This window comes from Perca fluviatilis, chromosome 15 (assembly GCF_010015445.1).
Source record: "Perca fluviatilis chromosome 15, GENO_Pfluv_1.0, whole genome shotgun sequence".
NCBI lineage: Eukaryota > Metazoa > Chordata > Actinopteri > Perciformes > Percidae > Perca > Perca fluviatilis.
The window spans coordinates 18386200-18410846 of NC_053126.1; the positions used below are offsets into that span (position 1 = coordinate 18386200).

Below are 24647 nucleotides of genomic sequence, written 5' to 3' on the forward strand. Positions count from 1 at the left end.
TCATATGCTGTACTTCTGAAGTCAAATGTGACCAACATTTTAAGGTGAAGGGCAATAAAATGAACAGCCATAACCATTTACACAGTAAAACCTTTGATAAATGTATACTACGGTTGGTTTTATTGGTGTAACCAATTATCACTGTTTAGGGAGTCATTTTTAATTTTTTAATTTAAGTGTGTTGTTTAAACAAAGCAAGCAAGGTTGGATTTTCATTTTTTATGTCTGCAAATTGGATACAAAGCACATATCATCTGAACAGCGGACAAAATTAAGCAATATGATCCAATGATCGGAGAAACTATAAGTGCTTTTCTAGCTATTTTTCTTAAACAATAAGTATAAATTGTCAGGGCAGGTACCTTAAAAGATAACATTTGGCATTGTCATATAGACAATCATGTTATGTGTGGAAATCAGTTAAAGCAAGGAAATTATGTTTCACCTGTAAAATGGCCATATTCTAAATAGGGACATACAACAACATATAGGTCTATTTGTAGATCTACATCAGGGGATTCACCCTTTTGTAGTCATCACAGTATGGTTCCCCAGTTCAGCCAGGAAAAGCCGCTCCTGTTTTAAATAGGCATATTTGAACTAGTTTGGCCTAGTTAGGACAGGATCGCCTGATCAACAACAAACAGTTGTCCCGCACTTGTGTGAAGAATAAATAGAAAATCTCAAACCACCTGTCACCCGGCCTAATTCCTCAGGAAAGCACAATCAAACAAAGCAAACATGTCCTCAAGGATGTCATGTACCAATTTACACTGAGGCTTTTCTTATCATACAGAAATAGTTTTCATAAATTACTGTCTCCTGTTGATTATGATGCTTACATGCATGGCCGGTTTAACTTGTTAAGGGCACTAACACCCCACCCCTCATTATCCATCCAGTATGCATTGTAGTAATCTGCTGCACACAGAAGACTACACATAATATGACCAGAGACCAACCTGAGCACAATATATCAAAAACAACATTGATGTTTACTATTGTATGGACCCTATAACAAATATAATAAATAAATAAAATGCTAGATTATAATAATATGTCTACTACGGTCCAGTTTGTCTTTTTTGGTATTTAAGGTCTTTAAACTAGATGTTTAATCTTCTACAAGACAGGCCCATGAAATTAAAACGAATTGCATAATACTGCAGGACCTGCATTAGCTAGTTGCTACTGTAACTGTTGCAATTTTCCAAACAAATCTGCAATTAATCAAATTAACAAAAAACAACTTACACTCTGGGCATACAAATTAACTACAGGCATTACAGTATTAATATAGCTTCAAGTAATTCCCATATGTTAAATTATAAAATCTTGGTGGAAATTGTTAGTGAAAGGTCAATTCACAGAGACTGAATCGTTTACGACGTGCACATCAGCAGCAGCACAGCGCGCATTTGTTGGACACAGACGGAGCGATAGAGAAGCTGCTGCTCTGTTCAGAAAATGGCCGACAGATTTTCTAGGTTCAACGAAGAACGTGATTTCAAGGTAATGCATGTTAGACGATGGACGGTGTACATGTATTTTACTATGTCTGGGTGTTTTAGCACATATATGCGGAACAAAACGTCTCGGGCGGCTTTGAATCATTACAAACTGCATCGTGCATTTCGGTCTATATGTCGCTTGCTAGCACTGCAAGCTAGCTAAGCTAACGCTAGTGGCTAGTGCACTGCGGCTCTTTTGAATTTAACTTCCCTTACGTCTCAGTGTTTGGCTGGCTGCGTGCTATATTTGGCTCCTATCATGGGTTATGAGCTGTACCATTATGCATACTACGCAACCCTCTTTACCACGCACCGGCAAAATAGATATCGAAGTCCAACTAGCTTGTTAGTGACCTTGGATGGTCTAGTTATTTATCGACATATGCTAACGATGGATAGCTAGCTAGCACGTAGCTAACTTGTACGCACATTGAGCACTACTAGCAAGAAATGGCTGTATCATTTTGACAACCAGAACACAACCACCGCAGCTAGTTAGCACGTTGAAATGAACAGTTACACCCAGCGATATATTAGTCTAACTACTACTAATTACCTCCAATATCTCACTATTTGTCTTCTAAGTGTGAGAAATAACGTTCATTATCGATTGATTTTAGATTAACATGTCCTTGCCACTAATTAGCTAGCTGATGAGAGTAAGTTAGTTAACACGATTTCATTGCAGTTTTTGTTGTAACATTGTCAGACCTATTTTGGCTCAGCTTGATTTTGTTTGTTTCTATAATGCGAGTTAATTGCATTCTTCACTGGAAACAAAGTAGGCTGTACACACTGAGATGGTAACAGGGGGTTCTAATTTAGCTTCAGTTGTGTGAAGTTGTCCATTAATTGTAGGAATAAATCCATCCCTTTTGCACAGTGATCACATTGTTTTTTGACATTATTCCAGGTTGTATATTAAATTACAACAGTAGTGCCAGAGCTAAGTTGGTGAATTTCACAACCCACATATGAGCGTTTGTCTTTCACTTGCCTATCTGTGATCTAAGACCACACCCAGTAAAAGCCAAACACAACATTACTGACAAAATAAGTCCATGTTTGTAGTTTAATTTGTTTTTTTCTCTTCATAAACATCCTGCCGTGTATCACATTTATTTCCTCACAAATTCCTCAAATGACATTGTTATCCCTGCTTTACCCAGCATCACTCCTACTTCATGTCCATAAATGTTTTTAAGTCACCTGACAAGATTTATTTATTTGACATAATTGTTATTGGCTTATCTACCAACTAATAGTATAAGTGAAACATCTTAAATAATCATAAATGCAGGTGTCATTCTGCTGCACGTTTTCTGAGAAGCAAGATCATTTATCAAAATCTCTCCCTTCTTAATATCGGTACATTGTTTTGCAGTAATTTTAGAGTTTTATTAAATAAAACCAGCCTCAGACTTCAGTCACGAGTTTTGAGATTACCTGGGGGCTGTTTCTAGTCATGCACAGGTCATTTATCTAACGGTTTCAAAACATTTCTTTCAGGAACCATCTTTACATACATCCCATTGTACAATTTGAAGTTTTGGTGTCAATGTATTATATAAACAAAGACATTACTATGAATGTTGAGATAGTTAGTAGTTAGTCTCACGTGCCAGACCTATCTCCACAGCGCTGCAGAGTAAGGGCGCTGACACACCAGGCCGATTATTGGCCGTGGGACAGTCTGGCGAGGTCAGTGACTCAAATCTGTTCGGTGTGTCCCGTGCCGTCGTCCGTCTGAGGGGCTGTCAGCGTTCATTTTGGCCGACCTGACATGTTCGGTCGGCGGCAGGGCAGTCGGGACTCACCCGGAAATGGCGAGCGGAATGAGGTGACTAGAGTCTCTCAAAATCTGACGAAAATCTTTTAAACTGACCTTTGTTGAGCTGAAATGAAGACCGATTCAGCAACTGCATGGCCTATTTCTCGCTTAAAATGTTTTCGGAAACCTGTTTCAATGAACTATTTTAGTACAATATGAGATCGTATTCTGAACGGCCGCCATGACAGTCTGGCTTAGAATTTCCGGAGAAAACAAACCCATGTGACGCGTTCGTCCAATCAGCTGCCAGTTTTCATTTCTTGGGCAACATTACAGATTAGCGCCGCCTGCTGTTATAGAGATGTATTACGTGTCGTATTTTTGGTCTGTTCTGTGGCAGTTTTTTGGACCTCGGGGACGCGACTAATCATATCGACGGGGTTGTCTGTCAACGGTCGGCCGTCGGCTATATGTGTCTACACCTTAAGGTCTGGCCCCTCCACACAAACACTCCTGGATAGGAGAAAAAAGCATTGTTAGTATTTTTTTAAACCAATCCGAATAATCTTGGGCGGCGCTAAGCTCTGGTCGCAGCAGCGGTGCATCTGCAAATTGGTCTCTGGAAGGAACTTGTTTCTGGCGAAACATTTGCACCTTGCAAAAGAAAACGTTGCGTACAATATTTAGTGAAGTTAACCGTTCTGAGCTATTTAAATTAGCTGGATACATGGTTAAATGTAATTAGCTCTTACCAGTGTATTGCCATGTGTATTTTGTCCATAGCAATCCCCACCAATCGGACACCAGGTCGATAGTAAATGCCGTAAACCTATTCTTTGTAAATCTTTACAATCATTCCCCGAAAGAACCAAGCAGGCCTCCCTTGTTGCACAATCCAAATTTTTCTTCAAAACTTGCCATTTTCAGTGAATAGCTTTTTAGCTCGAAGTTTGTTGATGTTACACGAAACCAACACTTGCGAGCCAAGGGACATCCAGCAGAAGATCCAGCGGCAACAGATGTTTTGGCTAGGGCTGCAACTATTGATTCTTTTTGTAATCGATTAATCTAACACTTGATCGATTAATCAGATAATTTTTTTTTGCGTTTTTAAACAACCAAAACTAGGGGGAAAAGCAACATTTTCGGAAAAAAGCAACATTTGTATTGCCTACATTGCTTACAATATCATCTCTCAAAAAACTAAACATATTTAGTGCATTTAAGTGCCATATTACATTGTTTTTAAAGATTTTTTTTTTCTTCAAATGATATCAACCTCAAACTAAGGCATACATTAAACATACACAAACATTACATTAAGTTGTGCAACTTAACTTTCAGAACTACAAGTTTCAACCTGAGACTGATCTGTATATACAGTAGGCCTATATGTAAATATTAGTTATACTCAACCTATTTTCATTTATATATTTGATTATAATGTCACACAGCTCTGTTACACTTATGCTATTAGATCGTAGAGAGAGAGAGACAGAGACAGAGACACGGACAGACGCGCAACAATCGGCTGTTTTTCCGAAGGGATAGTCAACGCGTCAGCTCTTTAGATCAGATCGTGGTCACCACTACGTATTTTCTTGTCTTTGATTTTGGTAGTTGGTGTAGTTTCATCATCCATACGACTCTGTGATTTACTTTTGTAGGGTCCACTTCGTGGAATGGATGATTAAGTTAGACTCAAATGTTTTCTGTTGAGATGCTAAAGCACGGACGTGCAATTATCGTGGTAAGCTAGTTTGATTTTGCAGTAGACACACTGTACAGAGTTTTAGTTTTAATTACGTTTGAACTGATTCCAAACTTTGGACACTTTCTGTCATTTTCTCCAGCCTGTCTCTTCTCTTAGCCCCTCGCTATTTACGCTGTGGCATGTGTTGCCAGCAGCAGACTGAGCTGCGTCTGGTGTGCGACAGTAATAATACTCCGTGCGGAAACTCCGTCCGTCAGCGATACAACGTTGGTAACATTGATTTAACGAAGCTTCGAGGCAAGTCATTTTGCATCGATGATTTTTTTGTAATAGAATTACATTATTAAATTACATTACATGTCATTTAGCTGACGCTTTTATCCAAAGTGACTCACAATTGCTATATATGTCAGAGGTTGCACGCCTCTGGAGCAACTAGGGGTTAAGTGTCTTGCTCAGGGACACATTGGTTGATGTATCACAGTGGGAATCAAACCCAGGTCTCCCACACCAAAGGCATGTGTCATATCCACTGTACCATCACCACCCCTTAATTATTCGAGTTATTCGAGGAATCGTTTCAGCCCTAGTTCTGGCGATTATCCAGTCGTTGATCCAGATTACTAGACAGTAGTAAACATATTTGGTGACCAAAATTGATGCCCATTTTAAGAACATTTTCATCTGTGTGACCTTGTGTGCTTTTTCCTAGTGATATGTGAATGAAGAAGAGAGTTGCTGTATCAACAGCGATGTTCAGGGTCAGAGGAAAGGTATAGATGAATAATTTGAACACCAACCCAGACATTTTTCTGACAGCATTTTCTTCTGTCACTTACACCACTATTTAGTGTTTTTGCACATGGAGGGTAAATTATGCTCTGGCTTAAATTTGGCTACAATCGCTGTAGCTGTTAGTTTTAAGAACTAGCTATTTGCTGTAGCATGGCAAAATTGGTGAATCACCAGAAATGCCATGAAGCCCATTACAAATTAAAGCAAGTATAATTGCTTGTGAAATCGCTAGTGTTTTTTCCTCTAAACCGATTGTGTTGCTGTTCAGTGGGAACTCAGTATTTTGCTTCTTTTTTTTGTCAGTGAGAAGTGAATTGCTGTGTGGTCTGAATAAGTCTGTTGATGGCAGCTCTGGCTCAGCACAGTGGAGCTCTGTGTGGGAGATCTAATGTGAAGGCATTCATATGCTCAGAAAGTTTCTCTCAGACTCCATGGACTAAAGCCTGCTGCCAAGCAAAATGGCGCAGCAAACACCCACAGATGGTCTACCTAATATCAATAGCACAACCAGTCCAACAGCTCTGTCTGCTCTATTGATTTACATTGTTGTTGTTGGAGCTTTAGCATGCAGCTAATCTTGAGCTGCAGAAACACACAAGGCAATTTGAGCATCCACAGAGCTGATCGACAGTAGGTCCTTCATTTCCTAACGTGAGGTGATGTGGAGCATCCATTTCACTGTTGAGCAAATGGAAAATTACTCTTGTAATGTGAGGACAGAGCAAAGATCATTTCTATGCAGCATTGCTGTGGTGTTTGTGTACCAGAGTCAGGGCGATGAGGAAGCAGCAGTAAAATAAGAAGTAATGTGGTGGGTGGGGGCTGTGCTGATAGCACATTAAGTGGTCTGAGGAGGAGCGATGGCGAGGGGGGAGCCATCCATTTGTTCATAAATAAATCCTTTGCTCTTCCTCTGCACCTCCCCTTCTCATAATCCCCAGCATCACTCATGCTGATGAGGGGTCCTGTCTCATCTGAATTAATGACTGCCAGTGTGGCATCAAATCACCTCATTATTGTGGGCTGATTTGAGTAGTTGCTTATCTCTGCAAAACCAGATTCCCCTAGAGACTCTTGCATGCCCCAGCCCATGTTAGCATTGTCTTTTTACAGTAATGTTTGCTGCAGACTGTAGAAACTAATTTTGCAGTGAAGCAAGACGACCTAATGAATATCCTGCTGTCTGTGCATTGTTCCATCTCTTTATCTGTAGTATATTTTGTGTGTAGTTACATTAGATTTTGATGTCCACACATCCGTTTGCTAGTAGCTAAAAGCATCTAGTAAATAATATACCAGCCATGGACTATTTTTGGAATCTTTCAGTTTTCTGCTTGTATGAAGGTCAGTAGAAAACAGACACACAAACATGACCTTCGTCTCTCCTCTGCTACTAAAGAGGGGAAGCCATCTGTCTCAGAGCAGAAACTGCTCTATAAACACACTCCTTTTGGTTGGGGTAGCAAGCCCATCACTGCTGTCACTCCTGGAATACAAGAAAACAATTCTGTCAAGTACAATTTCAATCATACCTTTGAATAAACTAAAGTGTTTGCTTACTAAAATATAAGCTATAATACAAACCTCATTGAAGGCTCTTTTTAAATTCTAATAACTGGGAAATGGGATGGGTTATGAAACTAACAGTCACATATTTCCAGTTGTCGCAAACCTGCTGTGTGTACTTCTTTCCTCTGGTGCATGGAGCTTAGCTTCTGCTGCCCTTTTATGGTGATTTCTCTTCATATTTATTTTAATATACTAATTATTATATACAGTAAACAGTGTTTATGTAGTGTGTGTTTTGCTTTCATTTAAGTGTTGCACATATCTAATTAATGGATGTGTTGGCCGACAAAAAATATTTTTCATCACTTGTCGACTGTTCTCACGAAGCTTATTCAACCCAGCATTGCTCTGGATGAGTATGATATCTGGTGGTGTTGGGTGATTGACAATCTTTCAGAGTAAATGACAGACCGTAGACAGCCTCCTTTCACAGTGCTGTCCCAATGTTTTGAATACTCTGATGAAAATAAACTCAGTCAGTGTCTTGTGTTATGGATTCTTTCTCAAACTCTTTCTGTGATTGATACCTATTAGGGCTGTGACACATTATTCTTTAAAAAAAAAAAAAAATAATATGTTGATTGTTTTCTCTATTAATCTTTTGTTCTTTAAAATGTCAAATTGTGAAAAATGTTTTATTACAATTTTCCCAATTTCTTCAAATTGCTTGTTTTGCCCAACTCATACGCAAAATACCGAAAGATTCGGTTTACTTTTAAACTAGGCAGAGAAAAGCAGCTAATCCTCTGTACTGTCTGAACTGTCTGGAACTCTGCTTTTTGTTTGAAAAACAATGTAACTGATTCTAATTATTTTTCTGTCAATCGACTAATTATTATAGCTCCTCCTACTAGTTAAGCAGGACTAAATTATATATGTCTAACTAAAGCTTTTAAATGTGTCGCTTAGGGTGGGAATCACTTCGACCAGTATGAAGAGGGCCAGTTGGAGCTGGAACAGGCGTCCCTGGACAAGCCCATCGAATCGGTAAGGCATCGTACATCATCTCGCACCATTGGACCAGCTGTGAGAGTGGATGATTGTTCCAGGGAGGAATAAGAACCACACCTTTTTACTCCATTCATTATGTCCATGTAGATACATCCAGTGTTTTCTTGAACACACTTGCCACCTAACCTGTAGAATCACTTGTCTCGTGTCCATTAATACCCTTTTAGTCCCTGCCATTTCCCATGTCCTCTGCCTACTCCATTTTCTGTGTGACAGTTAAAATGATTATGTATATGCTAGATCTTCTTGTTTTATGTAAAGCTTACAGATAATCATTTGAATTTTGTATCAGTCTCCCATTAGTCATTGTTAGTCATCTTAGCACAATGAGAGGAGATGACTCTGAAAGCATGGAGTGGATAAAGCACTGTCATTAAAGGCTGTTTTCTAAATATTCTAGCTGTTCATCCATTTTAAACGACAAGATTCTGTTCTGCATACTGGATATAGTTGCTTTGAGGAAAGTTGCTGTACAGAGCCCTGTAGTTTTGTTATATTTGTATTGGTGATTTACCTGTTTAACCACTCTGATTTATGGATTCACGGATTTAAAATATTCAGCGGGGTGTTATCATAAATGAAACCCTGTTAAACAAGAATATGCACATGGTGCAGGACAGATTTGGATTTAAAAACAGCCCGATTAGGTAGAGTTTACATTATATATCTGATTATTTTGCAGTGACTCAAATTTTTCTGTTAATTAAAAGTGGGCAGTGCTTATTCCACTCCAATTAGCAAACGATAAAGTGCACATAAGATGGTGTGAATGGCTACATTTGTTTTTGAATGAGTGTGTGTCTATGTAGTTTTAGAGTTTGTGTTAGTGTTTGTGTCTATAGGACAGTTATCTTATTGTACACAACTTGGGGTGTTCGACATTTCTCTCCTGCAGCGAATTGGCCCCTATTAGCTAAGCAGCAATGACCCGGTTTGTATTTGCACGCTCTGCTTTCTTACTCCTATCTTTAGGGTCCTTGTAACGCTTCTCTGACTGTCTTTTTCTCTCTCTCTGTTTCACTACTGTCACAATCTACATCTATTTTCTCTCTACCTCTATTTCTCTCTCGCTCCCTCCCTATTACACAGTGATTCGGTGTACAGTACCCTCTGTCATTCTGTGCTGGCATGGTGCTTGTGCAACTGGGACTGCATTTTTCGCTGAAGAGGCACAAAGATAATAGTGCAGGCAGCTCTCTTGTTTCTGTCTTTCCCACTCTCTCCATCCCCCTGTTTCTGAAGCACTGTGGTGAGCAGGCCCAAACTCCTCTTACCTACAGTGTCGAGTCACCTCTCAACATTATGGATGTGCTTAATAAGCCATTCGGATAGGATAAGCAACCAGGTATAGATCAAAAGAATAGTGTAGTTGTTTTTACAATCTAAAATGAATGCATTGAACATTGATGTAATATCCATGCACATTTTTGACAGATTCCTTAATCAGTCGTCAGCCATGTTAATGATCAATAATCGATAAATAATTAAAAGCCTATCAAATTTAAAAAACATGTTTTTCCTCAATGAGAGCTATATTTAAGCAATTGGCATGGCTGTTTTGTAGCATAAGTAAATTGGATATTTGAATTGTGAATAAACGCAATTAAATTGAAAATAAAAAGATACAACTGAAATAATAGCTTGCTAAAAAACACTATTTTATTAAGGACATATATTATATGAGACTAAAACATTCAGAGCACTTCTATCAATAGCAAAAATCTATAATGTTTATATTGTTGAAAAGAGCTGTAGGCTACAAATGAACATTACCAATCCTGTTGAGTTTTTAAGCAGCAGCAAAATCCAGTCGTCATGGTGATAGTCATATGTCCTGCTTGTTATTATTTCTCACACAATGATCCTATTTGTAGCCTGAACATGTGTTTTCCATAGCTAGAACCAAGAATATAAAAAGTGTATATCCTGGTTGAGTATTTCAGGCACACAAGCATCCCACTGTGTGTGGGTGGTGGAGGGTGAGAAAAGAAAGGGAGAGATGTGGCCTGCTCACCTGGCTTGAGTAGCTCTTTTGCTCCTGCGCTATTATTTGAGGAGGGGCGCTGAGGGCTGCGCTGCAGCATCACACAGCTCTTCACACATCAGTGGAAAAATCTGAGTTGCTGTCACTTTGTCACCAATAGTAATAGACACCTTGCATATTCTCTTTGGAAAGTGCATGCCCAAAGAAGAAGGTGGCAGACTTTTTATCCACAGGCAAGTAAACATGAAAGTTTGCCACCAAGCAAATCATTTAATCCTAAAGAATATTTTAGAAGATTTGGTGACATCTGGTGCGTTTTTCATAATGACGTAATTCCTGTTTCAAAGGCAACATGTACATCCTACAACATACTAGTCAAGTGCCTCACAGCCGACGAGGAGAAATGTATCTACACCTGCTCAGCCTAAAAAAAGACATCCAGGTATGATTTACGGTGCACTTAGAGGGATAACTAAAACGTTACATTAAATGTTAAAACACATAGACTGACACACAGTATGTGACCATGTTGTTAGGTACACTACACAGGCCTTCGTAGTGCAAACCTTTGGCAGTTGGCCACAAGTGTTACATCTGAGATCTGTTAGTGAATGCTTCGGCCTAGCTTCTCAGCGCTCCTCCCCTGCCACTTGTTGTGTGTGATCTATAGGCAGCTAGAGGTCTGTGGTACTTTATTGGGATCTTTTTACTCTTTCTGTCTTTCCCCTTTTGGTCTTTGATCTTTCTCTCTAACATTGTTTTTGCATTGCATGTGTTAACTTGGTAGCATTCAGTACTATTTTATCTCAACACTCTGTCCTAATCACTACTACAATTTTCCTCCCAGACTCATCCCTTCCACGTCCTCTGCCCCTTCCAATCCCTCCAACCTACCCCCTCCCCTTCCTGACCCTGTCCAAGAGCGATATGCAGCGGGCAGCCTCAGAGCCACAGAAACCACACATACATACCAGAAATCAAAGAAACTCATGTACCACAGGAAGAGTTGTTTTAGTAAAACGTTTGTGTATTTCTTTTCATCCAAGTTGTAGTCATTACTAATCATCTCTTACTCAAATTACGTCAAATTAAGTGCCACAGATGGGGGACATTTTAGGTATTAGTGTATCAGATGTTACGGAGAGTGTATAGCCTTTTGCATTATAGCCAGACATGATTTGACACAGCTGTTTATAACTGTTGACTTCTCACCTTAGGTGGGAAGAGGAACACAAGGAAAGGGTCAGACACACTCCTTTTTAATATCCTGACCCACATTTTTTTTCCAACACTGAAATCTCTCTATTTTGCACCAGTCAATCCAATGAACAGCAGGGGTGATGGGTTCAAAGTAATTGCTGAGGCCCTCCAAATGTTCTTTTTAAAGTCAGTGATGGAGTAAGAGTGGAGAAAAACAATAAAAAAAAAAAAAACACTTCAAACTCAATGGGTGTTACAGTGTCTGTTTAAAGATGTTGGAGACCCCTTTTAACTTTGGCCTTCAGTGTTTTTAACTTAACTACACTTTGATAAACTTCCAGTTGATGAATTGGGCCTTCAGAATTATGAGGTAAGTATGTATTTTTAAATAATACTTAAACATTTATATTAATTGGACTCTGATTCTGTCATTTTCCCCCTTCACTTAGTTAAGGAAATCTTTAATCCCCTCACCTTTCAATCTGACACATCCACACCACCATTTACTGGGAAGCAGGAGCCTTCTGTTTTAAGTGTTTGGCTTTTGACGACAGACAGTTTTTTTTCTATTTAGTCACACCTGCAATAGCTGAGACTGACCAGGAATGTACAGAGCACCTTACACAAGGGAGCTGCAAGAGTTTATGAGAAGCCACAGACAGCAGGCCCTGTCCTCCACCAACGCTTGCCAAAAGAACTCAGGGAAACACGGCAGAGTATGATGAGTTACTGCAGCAGCCCACTTTTTGCAAGACAGATCCTTAAGGAGCCTGTCTGTTGTTGTTGTTTTTTTCAGAATGTGTGAAAATCTCATATGTTTTTGAGAGTGGTCAACCAAAGAAAATTAAGTTTAAATTTAGTCACTTCTGTGGATTGTTATGCCTTTTTCATGTTACATCCTCCTAGGTAATCTGAACAGGAGCAATTTATTTTACCCAGACAGGGACACACAAACACAACCATACTGTACACGCATAAATGGCTGCATAGACTGAAGCAATATGATTCCTAAATACTCTGAGGTCTCTAGGTGGGGTCCCCTGCATATCACTTCCCTTACCCATCTCTTTTGCCATGCACTGTGCCAATGATGGCACAGTGCACAGTTTTAAAAACACCCCCTATTGTAGATCTCTTTTGTTTGGATAACATTTTTCTATTTTTCTCTCTCCTGTATTAACAGTCAGTTATTGGATTTATTGACATGCCTACCTTTTCTGTTTGTATAAAGTATTATGTTTGTTTAAAAACAGAGAGAGATTTGCATTTTTAAGACCTTAGAGAAGCAAGAAGAATTGCAGTTGAAAGCGTTTGGCTGGTTTCTTACGTTGTGTCACGTGTGACTGTTTTTTTGACAGCCCAGTATTTTAAAGCCAGGTTCGTATGGAAATGCCTTCACTCCACTTGCACTGCTGTTGGACTCGCCGTCGTTGCTTTCATCCGTCTGTCTGTCTATTCTTTTGGTGCACTCATCTGTTGTTCAACACGCAGTCTGCACCTCATCTCAGCCCTTTAACCTTTGCTGAGCCCATTTTGAAATAATATCTTTATTAGTGTCAGCAGTTGCAACTGGTGCCTCATCCAACCTGCCCTTCTTTTTAATATTGCTTTAATCTCACTAAGATAAAAATAAAATTTTAAATCGTAAGCTTTGTAAGAGGAAACATGTAGGGCTTATGTTCTTTAAGCTTTCAGATAATTTCATTATACAGCCCTTGGTCAGACTTTGCTGACTTTTGTGATGAAAAATAAACGAATCAGCTAACAGGAATTATGTAGAGGCTGAGCAAGAGTATTTCTCAGGCGCCTAGTTCAGGGTGCATATTAATTTCCTCCTTTCTCCAAGCCAAGTCAATATAAATGTTCATGTGTAGAGTGTTGCACCATAATACTGCAGTAAGGGACAGAAGTATATCCAGTGATGGTGGGAGGGGAGGCGTTCACTGCAGCAAATTCTGCAGTGTTTTCCTACAAAATGGAGCAGGGACATGTTATACAAAGTGATAGCATGTTAATATAGCATTTAATGTCCCAGTTATGAGTTGATACAGGCAGGCCATCTTCTTGCAACCATGAGAGGCCTAGCACGGATTCCTTTTTTATCTCAACGGAAACAGGAAGGGAAGTAGTTTAGCCACTCACTTGGGAGGCAAACATCAGCCAGATGTTTTAGATTTATTTATCCTAGTCTTCATGATGGTAGAATTTTTAAAACTAACAAACTTTAATTCTTCCAGAAAAATAGGGCAAAGGAAGGCAACAGTTTGCTCTGAAATACCAACAGTGGTTGACAAAAAGGTTACGCCAAATGAGACCTTGTGGGCGGAGATGCAGTGTGTGCTGTGTGTTTGACTACCACTCCCCTTCACATGCACTAATCTATTCAAGCCCAGCTCACCTCCACCACCCCAGAAACTCACCTACACCATGGCTCAGCCTGCTCTGTTCTGCCCCCCCGTCTTGAACCTCCTCTTTTGTCAAAGAGAACTAATTGAGCCCTGTTGGGCCATCACCTTCCTCTCTGTGCCTGATCCACCCAAGACTAACACAGTTGGAGTTTTGTTAACCCGCCCTCCACCCCACTGCCCCACCCCTTTTGTATGTGTACCATTCACAGTGCGCTACTAACACCGACGATCCTTTTTGTTAAAACTCTTTAACAAAAAGCTGCATGCTGTTTTGTTCCAACCCCTTCACTTTCTGTTTGTGAAAGTTGATGTCAATCTCTTTGTGATTATAAATATCCTTTTTGTTTGGTTTGTATGTTCTTTTGGTAGAATGCAGCACTCTGGTGAATGTTAGACAAGCTTGGAATAGTTATAATCACAACAGAAAAACACTCAGAAATCTCATTGTTCCTGTTTATTTGTGCTTGAGGATGTACTGTAGTGTGTAGTGGTGGGAGAGTTTTGCATTTCACTTAATGTTTTTGTTTTCTTGCTGACCCATACTAGTGATATAAATGTCTCAGACATGCACATTTGGCCCCAGAGTGTGCTATGAATTTCTGTTGTGTATGTTCTCACACAACTCTCTTGCCTCTTTGATTCATAATCAGTTTGCCTCATCTTGTCCACATGTGCAGTGTTTGTATATATTGCCATAGCAACCATTAGTATTAAAAGAAAATCAGAAAATTAATACTTTAAAGCGGATTACGTCACTGCAGTTATTTTATCTTATGCTAGCTAAAAAGTACTTTGCAGTTTGGTAAAGTCTGCCAAGTATGTTTTTTTTTTTTTTCTTTTTTTTTTTAAATGATATATGAATTGTAATATCTATGAATGAACAAATTAGAGGCATACATTTGTATATAATGGTTTAAAATTGTTCACATGGTTGGGATCAGAGTCAGACCATTGATAACAGACTAGAGATGCTGAAGGTGTTCAAAAACATGCACAATAGCTATTTCTAGTATATCTAATGGGGCTACATGCACACAATGTCTCCCTCTCTTCACCTGCACACCCACATATCCCTGTGCATATTCTGTCCACCCTGGGCCTTGTAATGGTAATCCAAGGCCCCCTAGCTCCACTTCTGTCTCTTCCTCTTGCTATATTTTTTGTGACAGCTGCATATGTTTCATGATGCTCCCCTTGTCATGGTTACGAAATCACAGCAAGCTTGGACATTCTGGTCTTTGTTTTGTTAATGCAAGATTTCCATACCTGTTCTGTGTCACTTTTTTGTGTACTAAGATCTTGCTCTGTGGTGGTTCATATATGTATGCGTGTGTGATACATATATTGCCCCCTCCTTCCTCCCACTCCTCTTAACTTCTCAGTTAGTGGATGTGACTTGATGTGTTATCTTTATCATCCAAAAAAAGGTAGAAATGCTCATACCCAATTTCTTTGCCTTAGAAACTGCACTCCTACTGTAGAGGGTATCCTGTAGTTTACAGGCTACACATAGCCTGATGTATTAATCATAGTGGAAAACCTACCCTTTCTCTCAGTCTCCCACTCTCTATCCCCCAACCCCCCTTACCACTCCTTGTGCTGGAAGACACTGATAGTACACGCTGTAGGTGATGTGGATGACGATAATAATGGTGGTGGTGGTTGTGCTGATGATGATAGCGTGATCTGAGTGTTTTATTTTGTTTTTGTTTGTTTGTTTGTTTGTTTTTTGTTTGTTTGTTTTGTTTGTTTCTGACCAGTACCCAACGGGAAAAAGCTTCTCTTATTATTGGAATATTTTTGGTTTTTTTCTCCTCTGTTCTCTCTGCTAGGATAACATCGGGCACCGGCTGCTTCAGAAACATGGCTGGAAGTTGGGGCAAGGTCTTGGCAAAACCATGCAGGGTAAGGACTCACTCTTCTCTACACCTATGTTAAATGTATGCTGGTGGTACTGAGCCATCACCCTCTGTCATTTTCTTTCCCCTCACATTTCCAGTTTCTTTTTTGTGTGTGTGTGTCAGTAAATTTTCTTTTCTCCTTTCTCTAATCTATCCCTTTGTGTCTATTGCTGGGTAAAATATTTTTTTTATTTAAACAAACGTCATTCCATTTGTTCCTATTGCTCTCATGCTGCTGTTCCCTCGAACTTGAAGAGGGAGGCGAATGTTTCCGGGGCCTTGTAAAGGATTAAGGCTGAGGTCAGGGACCCTGGGGGTTGGGAGATTGTAGTGTTTATTTGTCTTTCAATTATGCATTTAGTTTACAGCAATGCAGATTGAAGTGGGCTTGATTAGTTTTGTTCAAATCCAGTTATTTTTTTAAGCCAGCTTTAGAAAGTGTTTACAGTATGTACTTATGGATTGCTGATGCCCTTTTCCAGATCTTACTTTGAACCCCTGATTTAAAAAAAAATAAAATAAAAAATTCTAAATAAAATCTGCAGGTTTATATCTTGGTTACAGGAGCTAAATGTTGCTTCTCTTCTAAGACATGAGTCGTTTTGGGGCAGTGTCACAAAAGTCATAATGAAGAGCACATGGTTGACTTTGGAAACACAAACCAGCAAACGTGTTAGCCAGAACTCTATCCACTCTACGCAAAGCACTTGAATTAACGGGCAATGTACAAGACCTTTTTTGGGCCTTGTCTGGGTCAGTTGTATTTGCAATTACAGAACAGGCCCCTGTGGCAAAGACATTGGACCTAATCCAGAACAAAGGTACCCTAGACAGTCTGAATTTGAGTCTGTTTGGATTGTGTTTTAAGGTTTTGCTAGACTTGCGATGTCTGTCCAATCTCTTTAGTCTGTATAACATTTATTTTTATCAACATTATATGTACACTAGACGTTTCTCTTTTATTTAAGATCGTGGATGTCATATCTTTAGACTGTTTTGAAAGTGGTACCAGTAAAATGCTCTGTAAGCATAATGATGTAACTCTTGTCAGATGTAGAAAGCTTTCAACCAGAAAGATGCATTAAAGAGGTTTACTTTCTGGAGGCATCTGTAATTGTATGGCCCAGTTGATATTGACTTGCTGTAAGTGGGAGCAGGCTGAACAGAGCTGAGTGTGTGGGTCTTGGCTAACGTCAGCACCTCATTAGCTCAACCCCCCCTATGCTCATAGTCTCATTGGCTCAGAGGTGGTGGTGCAGAGCCTTGGCATGTTTCCACTGAGCCTTGTCCTGTCTCTTCATCCTCTTTCATCAGTATCTTTACTCTCTCTCTCTTTTCTTCCTGGCAGGCCAATGAGTCCTTGCAGTTTGCTAAGAATGGAGCTTGTTTTTCTGCATACTTTTTGGCATTAAGTTTTGTCTACCTCCTTCATCGTGTTCTTTTTCTATCCTCGGTACATACCATTTTAACCTCAGATCTAGGGATGCACCGAATGTTAGTGCACCAAAATTATTCGGCCAAAAATGGCAACAAAAAAAGTACTTTTGTGCTTTGCCAAATAAGTGAACAGGCTGACTAAATTTGACCAAACAATTAAGTTTTTAAAGATGCGATCAAATATTAACCAGCGTAGAGTGAGAGGCGCGCACGCTTTATAAATGCAGCAAACATGATGGCAGTGTGGAAGCACTGTCCAAAAACGACAACATCTAACTATTCCGATCCTAGGTACTCGTCTGCTCCATGCACAAGCATCGACAGCGAGAGACGCTGCATCTCATGTCATCGTCCAGACTGGGGTCGAGAAGCGGCAGTATTGACAACAGTTGAAGCAACCGTGTGTTGAGAAGCTTGTTTTATTGTTCACGGTTAACTTGCACCGTCTTTGCTACCTTTTTTTTTCCTCTCGCTTTTCCCATACATCGAAGCACTTGTAGCCTGCTCTACTCAATCCACGCACCATACACCATGTCCACACACTCACTGATGTCAGTCAGTATAGTGTCTGCTGGAATGTTAAAATGTTCAGTGTTTAATAAATATTTGTAAATTGTAGTTTTGTAATTGATTTTTTTTCTTTGAAAAGCAAGATAACATAGTAAAAAGTAAATTTTGACTATTTAATTAATGCAATGATGAAAAATTGGCAATAAATGGAAAAAACTGCATTCGGTTATTAAGCTTAGGCCAGGTTTTTCATTTTATTCGGCTTCGGTCAAGAATTTTCATTTCGGTGCATCCCTACTCAAATCTTAAATTTATATAACTCTCATGCAGTCATTTTCATTCACTTCATTTCTCTTTGTTGCTCAATTGCAACATTTGCTTGAGTGCATTGCTCTCCCTGTAAACCCAGCAGTAAGATGCTCAATATCAGAATTTGAATGAGAAACATGTCTGCAGCACACACCCAAACTAAAAACAAGTTACAGTCTTAGACATGGACATATAGGGGCCCATGCAGAGCTAGGAATATGAGTATGTAAGTTTCTTAAATTCACTAAATCAAAAGACAAGTTATCTGCGTTTTACTTGTGCTGTTTAATTCAATTTATAGGCAGCATAGTTAGATTATTGAAAAGTCCATGTCTTCCTTGTGTTTGTGGTTCAGGGATTTTCAGTTGTATATATGTGTGTGTAGTGTATATGTGCTCATTCGGGGCAGGTGTTGTCAAAACAGTGGTTTACCTGATGATGGCTGTGATGCTTGATTTTGTTTGCTGATCAAAACAGGAGGAGTAAGAAGAAGAAATAATAAACATTTAGAATCAAATAAATAATAGAATATCTTTTTCTACTGTTTTAGTCTGGTCTAAGAAATGGTGGTATCAGATTTATTTGGCTCAGTGTGGAAATAGTCTAACAGGCAGGTATTGCTGTATGTCACTCATACCTATATATCCTGATTTTCTGTTGTCCGGTAATTACCGGTTATTGACCGAAAATAAATGACGACCCAAAATTCTAGTGGTCTCCGGTCAGAATGACCGGTAGAAATAATTTTCTCTGCACAGTTTGAATTGTGTTAAAATAGGCTACAGTGATTTTCATGTCTTTCGTTTTATTGAAACAATGAGCAGTCATATTTTTTCATTTAGAAATGACAATAGCATATGCGATAAAGGAAAAACTACAGGTTTGTTCTCACTCTTGATTGAATGCAGAAGCATACTGTAGATTTACAACAAATGGCGACAAGCAAGTGGGAAAGTCAAAGCCCAAGCCCTGGCGAAACAGGGAAATATTGTGAATTACTGAATAACCCCAAGCAGTGTCCAGTCTAACGTGAATGAAGCGAAGAAATTGCCAGCAAGGATGAGTCGGCACCAGCTACAGCCCCTCTCATTAATGTTAATGCCACAGAAGCACATCAAGATGCCATATATGATGACAGCTCGCCGCGGTTACAGAGGCTTGACTTTCTCAACAGCCTGCAAGGTTCTTATTGGGATTACGGTTAAATCTATACAAAGTGGATCAAACTGGCCAAGGTAGCATGTGTGGTTTAAAAAAAAAAAAAAAAAAAAAAAAGGTCCCCTGTGTACCAGCAGAGAGAGAGGCTTCTCCCTGCAGAACTGAATCAAAACAGTGCAGCGACATCAGGCAGAGGCTTATGCGCATCGCGAGTTGCAGAGTTGTAGTTGTATCGTTTTATTTCCTCAGCCTAACAAATGGAAAATCTGCCTATTTTAATTCAGATGGGCACAATTATGCACATTGATTTCATTCTTTTACCCTCTGCTTGTAGCAATTAGCCTACCTTTTTAAAAAAAAAATAAAAATAAAAAAAAATAGTATTAACGCTCAGCGTTTGGTGTGCATCATTGTTTATTTCCATCTGGCCTTGAACAGCCGAACAGCAATTCGATTTGACGTGATAAGGATGTGTGCTTTGTTTGGAGGAGAGAACAAGTTGCAGGGGTCAACTCTGCTCTTGTTTTTGCTGCTGGCACCACTGATGTGTGGTTATGTAAGCGTCCTGCTTTGTGGGCAGATGAGACTGCGGCAAAGTGTGTGCAGTTGTTAAGGAATGAATGGCCCACTGTTGGAGCCCACTATCTCTGTTCAGATTTGCTTAATGCACTTAGGAGTAGGCTCACAACACAATTGCACCCTTGCATCACATTGAAGTTTGCTGGATAATCATTATAATCTTCCTCTCTTTTCCTGTCCTTGCAAGAAGAGAAGGTTTATGGAATTTGAAGTGAAAGCATTGTGTCCCCTTTTTAAGTTTTTCACTGTATTGACTTTGTTCTTATTCTTCTTTTTTGTCCTTTTTGCCCCTTTTTAGGTAAGGTTTGTTGGATTCCCTCTGTATGTCAGTATGTGTGTGTGGGTGTGTTTTCTTTCTCCCACTCTGAGGTTGACCTCAATGTAACACCCCTTTTACAGTGTACCGTAGGCTAATGGCCTCTGTCAGCTTCCTCCTCTTTGCTTCATAATCACTAAACCTTTATTTCAATCTGCACAAAGAGTAAAGCGCTTCTATTTGAACAAAGAACAAAAGTCCATTTTAAATCAAGGTAGATTTAGAAAGCCATGATTCCATCACACCCCTTAGAATCATCATCTCCACGATGTTAGATTTTTTTTCTTTTTCTTCTTTGAGTTTCCGTTGCTGCTGTCGGGTATCTGATTGGCTGTAATTACGGCTCAGACTTTGAATGGCTTGCAGAGTAGCGAGTTTTCCCCCCTCTGCTTGTTTGCCTGTTTCTACCTCCAAACCTGTGAAACTTGTGTGTGTGGTCATCGTGTGGGACTGAGATGTGTATGTGTCTGTTACTGACCGGGCCATAGAGTCAACTTACAGGGAATGTCTCACCACCCTTCTACACCTCGAATGTCCGTCTGTCCCCATGGTTACACGCACCCGTCCTCCCCCTGTTTCTTCGCCCCTCCTGCACAGCATGATTGTCCCAGAGGTGCACTCCTGCTTGCCTCAAACTGTCCCACTCACCTGGGGCTTTAAGCAGTGTTGGAGGTAACACACTGAACTACTACTTTCGCATAAAGAAGTGAAATGTTACACTCCCGACGGGTGCACAGTTCAAATTTTGTAAGTCTACTTTGGTAAAACTGCTGCGACATAGCAATGCAGACTCCACTCTAAGCACTGCTCAAAGCCTTGCCGGCTCTTTCCTCAGGTATTTTTTATGTGTCATGTGTTCACTCGTTCTGGGGTTAAGCACATCCCAAAACAAGCTTGCTCGCTGATGGCTAGCGAGGAAATGAAAAAATCTCAGGGAGATTTGCTAACTGGGCTGACAAGTGTCTGCGAGGCAAAAAGCTCAAAGGGGGGAAATGGTGATCGTCCCTAGAGGCATCTATCATCTCAGACCAGATATTTGACCATGTTTTTTTTTTTATAAGGCACAAACATTTCCCTGTATCAGACACTCCAAAAGTAGATGTTACTTTTGCTTCACAACTTTATTTTTTTTTCCTTTACCTGTCGGACTTAAAATGCTATCAGACTCAGCTGTTTTTGAATTATTCCCTCACCTATTACAGCTCCTTCAAAACTACTTCTGATGGCCTTTCTAATTTATTTTCAGTGAAGGTAAAAAATTAAGGTTTTTACTGATGCAGGGATACAGGACTTACTTTATAAGGGGTGGTAGTTTGGTACCTTTGGGACATATTCTGGTTGAGATTGCAAGATGACACCAGGCTAGTGGCCTGGGGACTTGGACGAGTGGTTGGGAGAGTGGTGAGAGGAAATCCCTGTAAGCACCTAGCCCTGAGTGAAGGGATGATTTGGGGGGGTGGACACACTGAAGCTCCTCTGGTAATAAACCCCCCCCTAAACCCCACAACCACACTCCTAACCCCACAATCCCTTCTCTGTGTGCCTCAATCTTCCTGCTTAACCAATTGGTGTTTCTTTTTTACAGCGATTTGATCCTGCCCATGTTGTGCTGATGGTAAACTTAGTGGTAAATGTTATTTTATCCCCCAATCGAATTGTTTTATTTATTTTGTTTTAATTTCTCCCATTTGTTTTCCTCTCATCAGAGCACCAATGCTACATAGGCTTTCAATTCTCTCTATTAGTCCTCATTCTGCTGCTTGTATATTATCATGCATATGTATTACTCTTAGAACATTGTCATTTCGTTTGTTTTCAGTTTTTTTTTTTTTTTTTTTTAAACCTTGTGATTCACACCCTGTGATTTAGATGCACATTGTTTTTGTCTAGTCCCTTTATTTTCCACTTGAATGGGTAATGTGGAAGTATTGTCACTGTGTTTAAAGATTGGTGATAGTTTGGGATGACTGTAATTGTTCATTAATCTTTAATTCTAGGCCTGGCTTATGACTCCATTCAGACAGACCACTGCAGTGGCTGACGAACAGACCAACCACTTTTTTGGAGTGAACACACTTCTATCAACAGATAGTCTTGTGATCTAGATATCACATAATCAGTCCTCTCCTCACTTCCTCACTGGAAGAAGGCTTCCACAATTATGCAATCAGAGTAAGGTTTTCAGCTAAACACCCACCCAGACACTGCAGTGGGACTGAGAGTCTAGGCAGGCCATTATATGTTACAATGCTCATGCATCTATGATTTCAGAATTAATGTCATTGGGCTGTGATGACTAAATTATCCAAGGAAAGCACAGATATTAACATTAAATCATGTTCCTACCTTCCTACCTCTGTCCAGGAAAGTAAGAATGTGCCAGGAAATGGCTCCATTTAAAGTAATAAATTCATAGTTTAATGCAGTAGTATTTAGTACATTATATCTTTGGGCTCTTTTTGGCTCAAAGTATTACTTTGGTAAGCCAGTGGGAAACCTGGTATTGACCTTCTGGTTTTTCTATGTAATGGAGAAAACCCTTAATTTTGAGTCAAATTTGTAGAAATTGAAACCACTGGCCCTACTTTGCACAGGTGTCCCAGCAATTCAACTTTTGTGGTACACTTGCAAGCCCAATGCTTGTAGGTATCCCATATGCCCAATGGTATACATAGTAAATCAATTAATGCAAAAAACTAACTTGAATATGTAGGAGGAAAAAAACTGAAACCAAACTGAATTGATAATCACTATCAGTAAGATCGATTATTGTATCTGGCTGGCAACAGGAGCAGCAGAACTAGTCCAAATTCTTTTTATGCCTTTTGTTTTGAGATTCCCCTGTCTGTCTGTCCTCCCCTTCCTTCTTCCCCCTACCCATACCCATGTTTTACCAGGTAAGTATCCCCATCCCTTGCACTGTCACCATGGCGATACCTGGCCTGTGACGTCACTCTGCTGTAGTTCAGTGCTTGTGTCCTTTTTTAATTTTACTGTCTTTCTCTCTGCTTTGTTTGGCTGATTATAAGTGGATTAAGCAATTCTGTGTCAATCTCCAAAGTAGTTTTGATTTTTATATATTTTATATCTTTAATGTTTCATTCTGTTTTTTGGTTGTCTTTGGTTTGTTTATTTTTCTACAGTTAATTTCCTTCCGATCTAGCTCTTTTCACAGCTTTCATAACGTAGCTTAAGTAGACAGATGAAAGAAATAATCTTTCAGCTCTAGTCATGATGCGAAAGGGGGCCTGTGACAAGGGAACAAATTTGGACTTTAGTACAATAGACGGGGCTTGCAAGGGTCAACCGGCCTGCAGACAGTTTAGAAAGAGATGATGCAATAGGCCTTAGATAATATTGGGAGGCTTTGTTCTCCTCATGGAGGATGTCGCAGTGGCGCACAGTAAGCAATGGCAGCAGCTGCACAGACCTGTTGCAACTCCCTTCTCTCTCTCTCACTCACTCACTCACACACTCGCTCGCTCGCTCACTCACACACTCACACACACACACACACACACACACACACACACACACAAAAACCAAACAGTCCCTCAAGCTGTAGCGTCCTTGATAAACTTGGCAATCTGGTTTAACAGGACTGCAGCAATGAGCGGGTGGAGGAGGGGTGGTGGGTTGCACAACAACACTGGAAAGATATGGAAATAGATTGCCTTAAGGCTGACAGGCTTGTTTCTAGTGAGCTTTATCTTTCCAGTAAGACATATTGCTGAACAACCCTGTTGCCCTGACTTCATTCAAAACAATGATTGCAGTTAATTTGACTCATTTAAAATGCGAACCAACAGCTAGGCCAAATGTAAGGGAAGTTAGATAAATAATCTATACTTGGTGGCTGCAGTAAGCTGTGAGAATGGCTGATGTTTGGTTCACTGTAGCTTTCTGGTCTCTTTGCACTTTAAGGCAAAATTCTCTAACCCCAGCACCCTATGCTCTAAAAGCAGGCTGTCTCCGAGCTGGCCCTCCATCTTAGTTTCAAAAACTCACCTAGTCCTCTCTCTGTCTCTTTTCCCTCAGGACGCACCGACCCTGTGCCAATCATCCTCAAATATGATGTCATGGGGATGGGACGGATGGAGATGGAGGTAAGATGCTGTTTATTTTATCCCCATCATTTGTTTATATGTTTTTAATGAGGAAATGATAGAATCAATCGACTGAGGTGGTACTAAAAAAAAGTACCTGTTAGCAGGTACCAGGTACTTTTTTTTTTTTGTAATGGAAAACCAAAAAAGGCGAGTAGAGGCGAGTCGAGCAGGTACCATGTAATGGAAAAGCGCCATAAGAGCTCAGTGCTGACTTCCAAACAGTCTCTGGAAGATTCATTGGGTTCTTCAAATCCTTTTCCATGGCAGAAAAACCCATACATGAGCCGCAGAGTACTAAGCACAGTGTCAAGTTTCAGCTGGAGGCATGTAAAGCTCCGCAGCATTGGACTGTTACGCAGCGAAAA

The 24647-nt window shown here is 39.9% G+C and overlaps 1 protein-coding gene across 11 annotated transcripts in view; it reads left to right on the plus strand.

Moving 5' to 3' along the window:
- Positions 1 to 1383: 1383 nt before the first annotated feature.
- gpatch8 (G patch domain containing 8) overlaps positions 1384 to 24647 on the plus strand; it is a 30332-nt gene continuing 7068 nt past the window's right edge. The window contains exons 1-6 of one of the 11 annotated variants that reach the window (XM_039824044.1): positions 1498 to 1512; positions 8270 to 8347; positions 9267 to 9302; positions 12914 to 12932; positions 15796 to 15868; positions 24212 to 24279. In XM_039824044.1, coding sequence (XP_039679978.1) covers positions 15862 to 15868; positions 24212 to 24279 — 75 coding nt within the window. In that variant the 5' untranslated portion in view covers positions 1498 to 1512; positions 8270 to 8347; positions 9267 to 9302; positions 12914 to 12932; positions 15796 to 15861. Of the gene's footprint in view, positions 1513 to 8269; positions 15869 to 20155; positions 24280 to 24647 lie in introns of those variants that run through there. The other 10 variants (XM_039824050.1, XM_039824049.1, XM_039824051.1 and 7 more) reach the window with 10 other exon arrangements.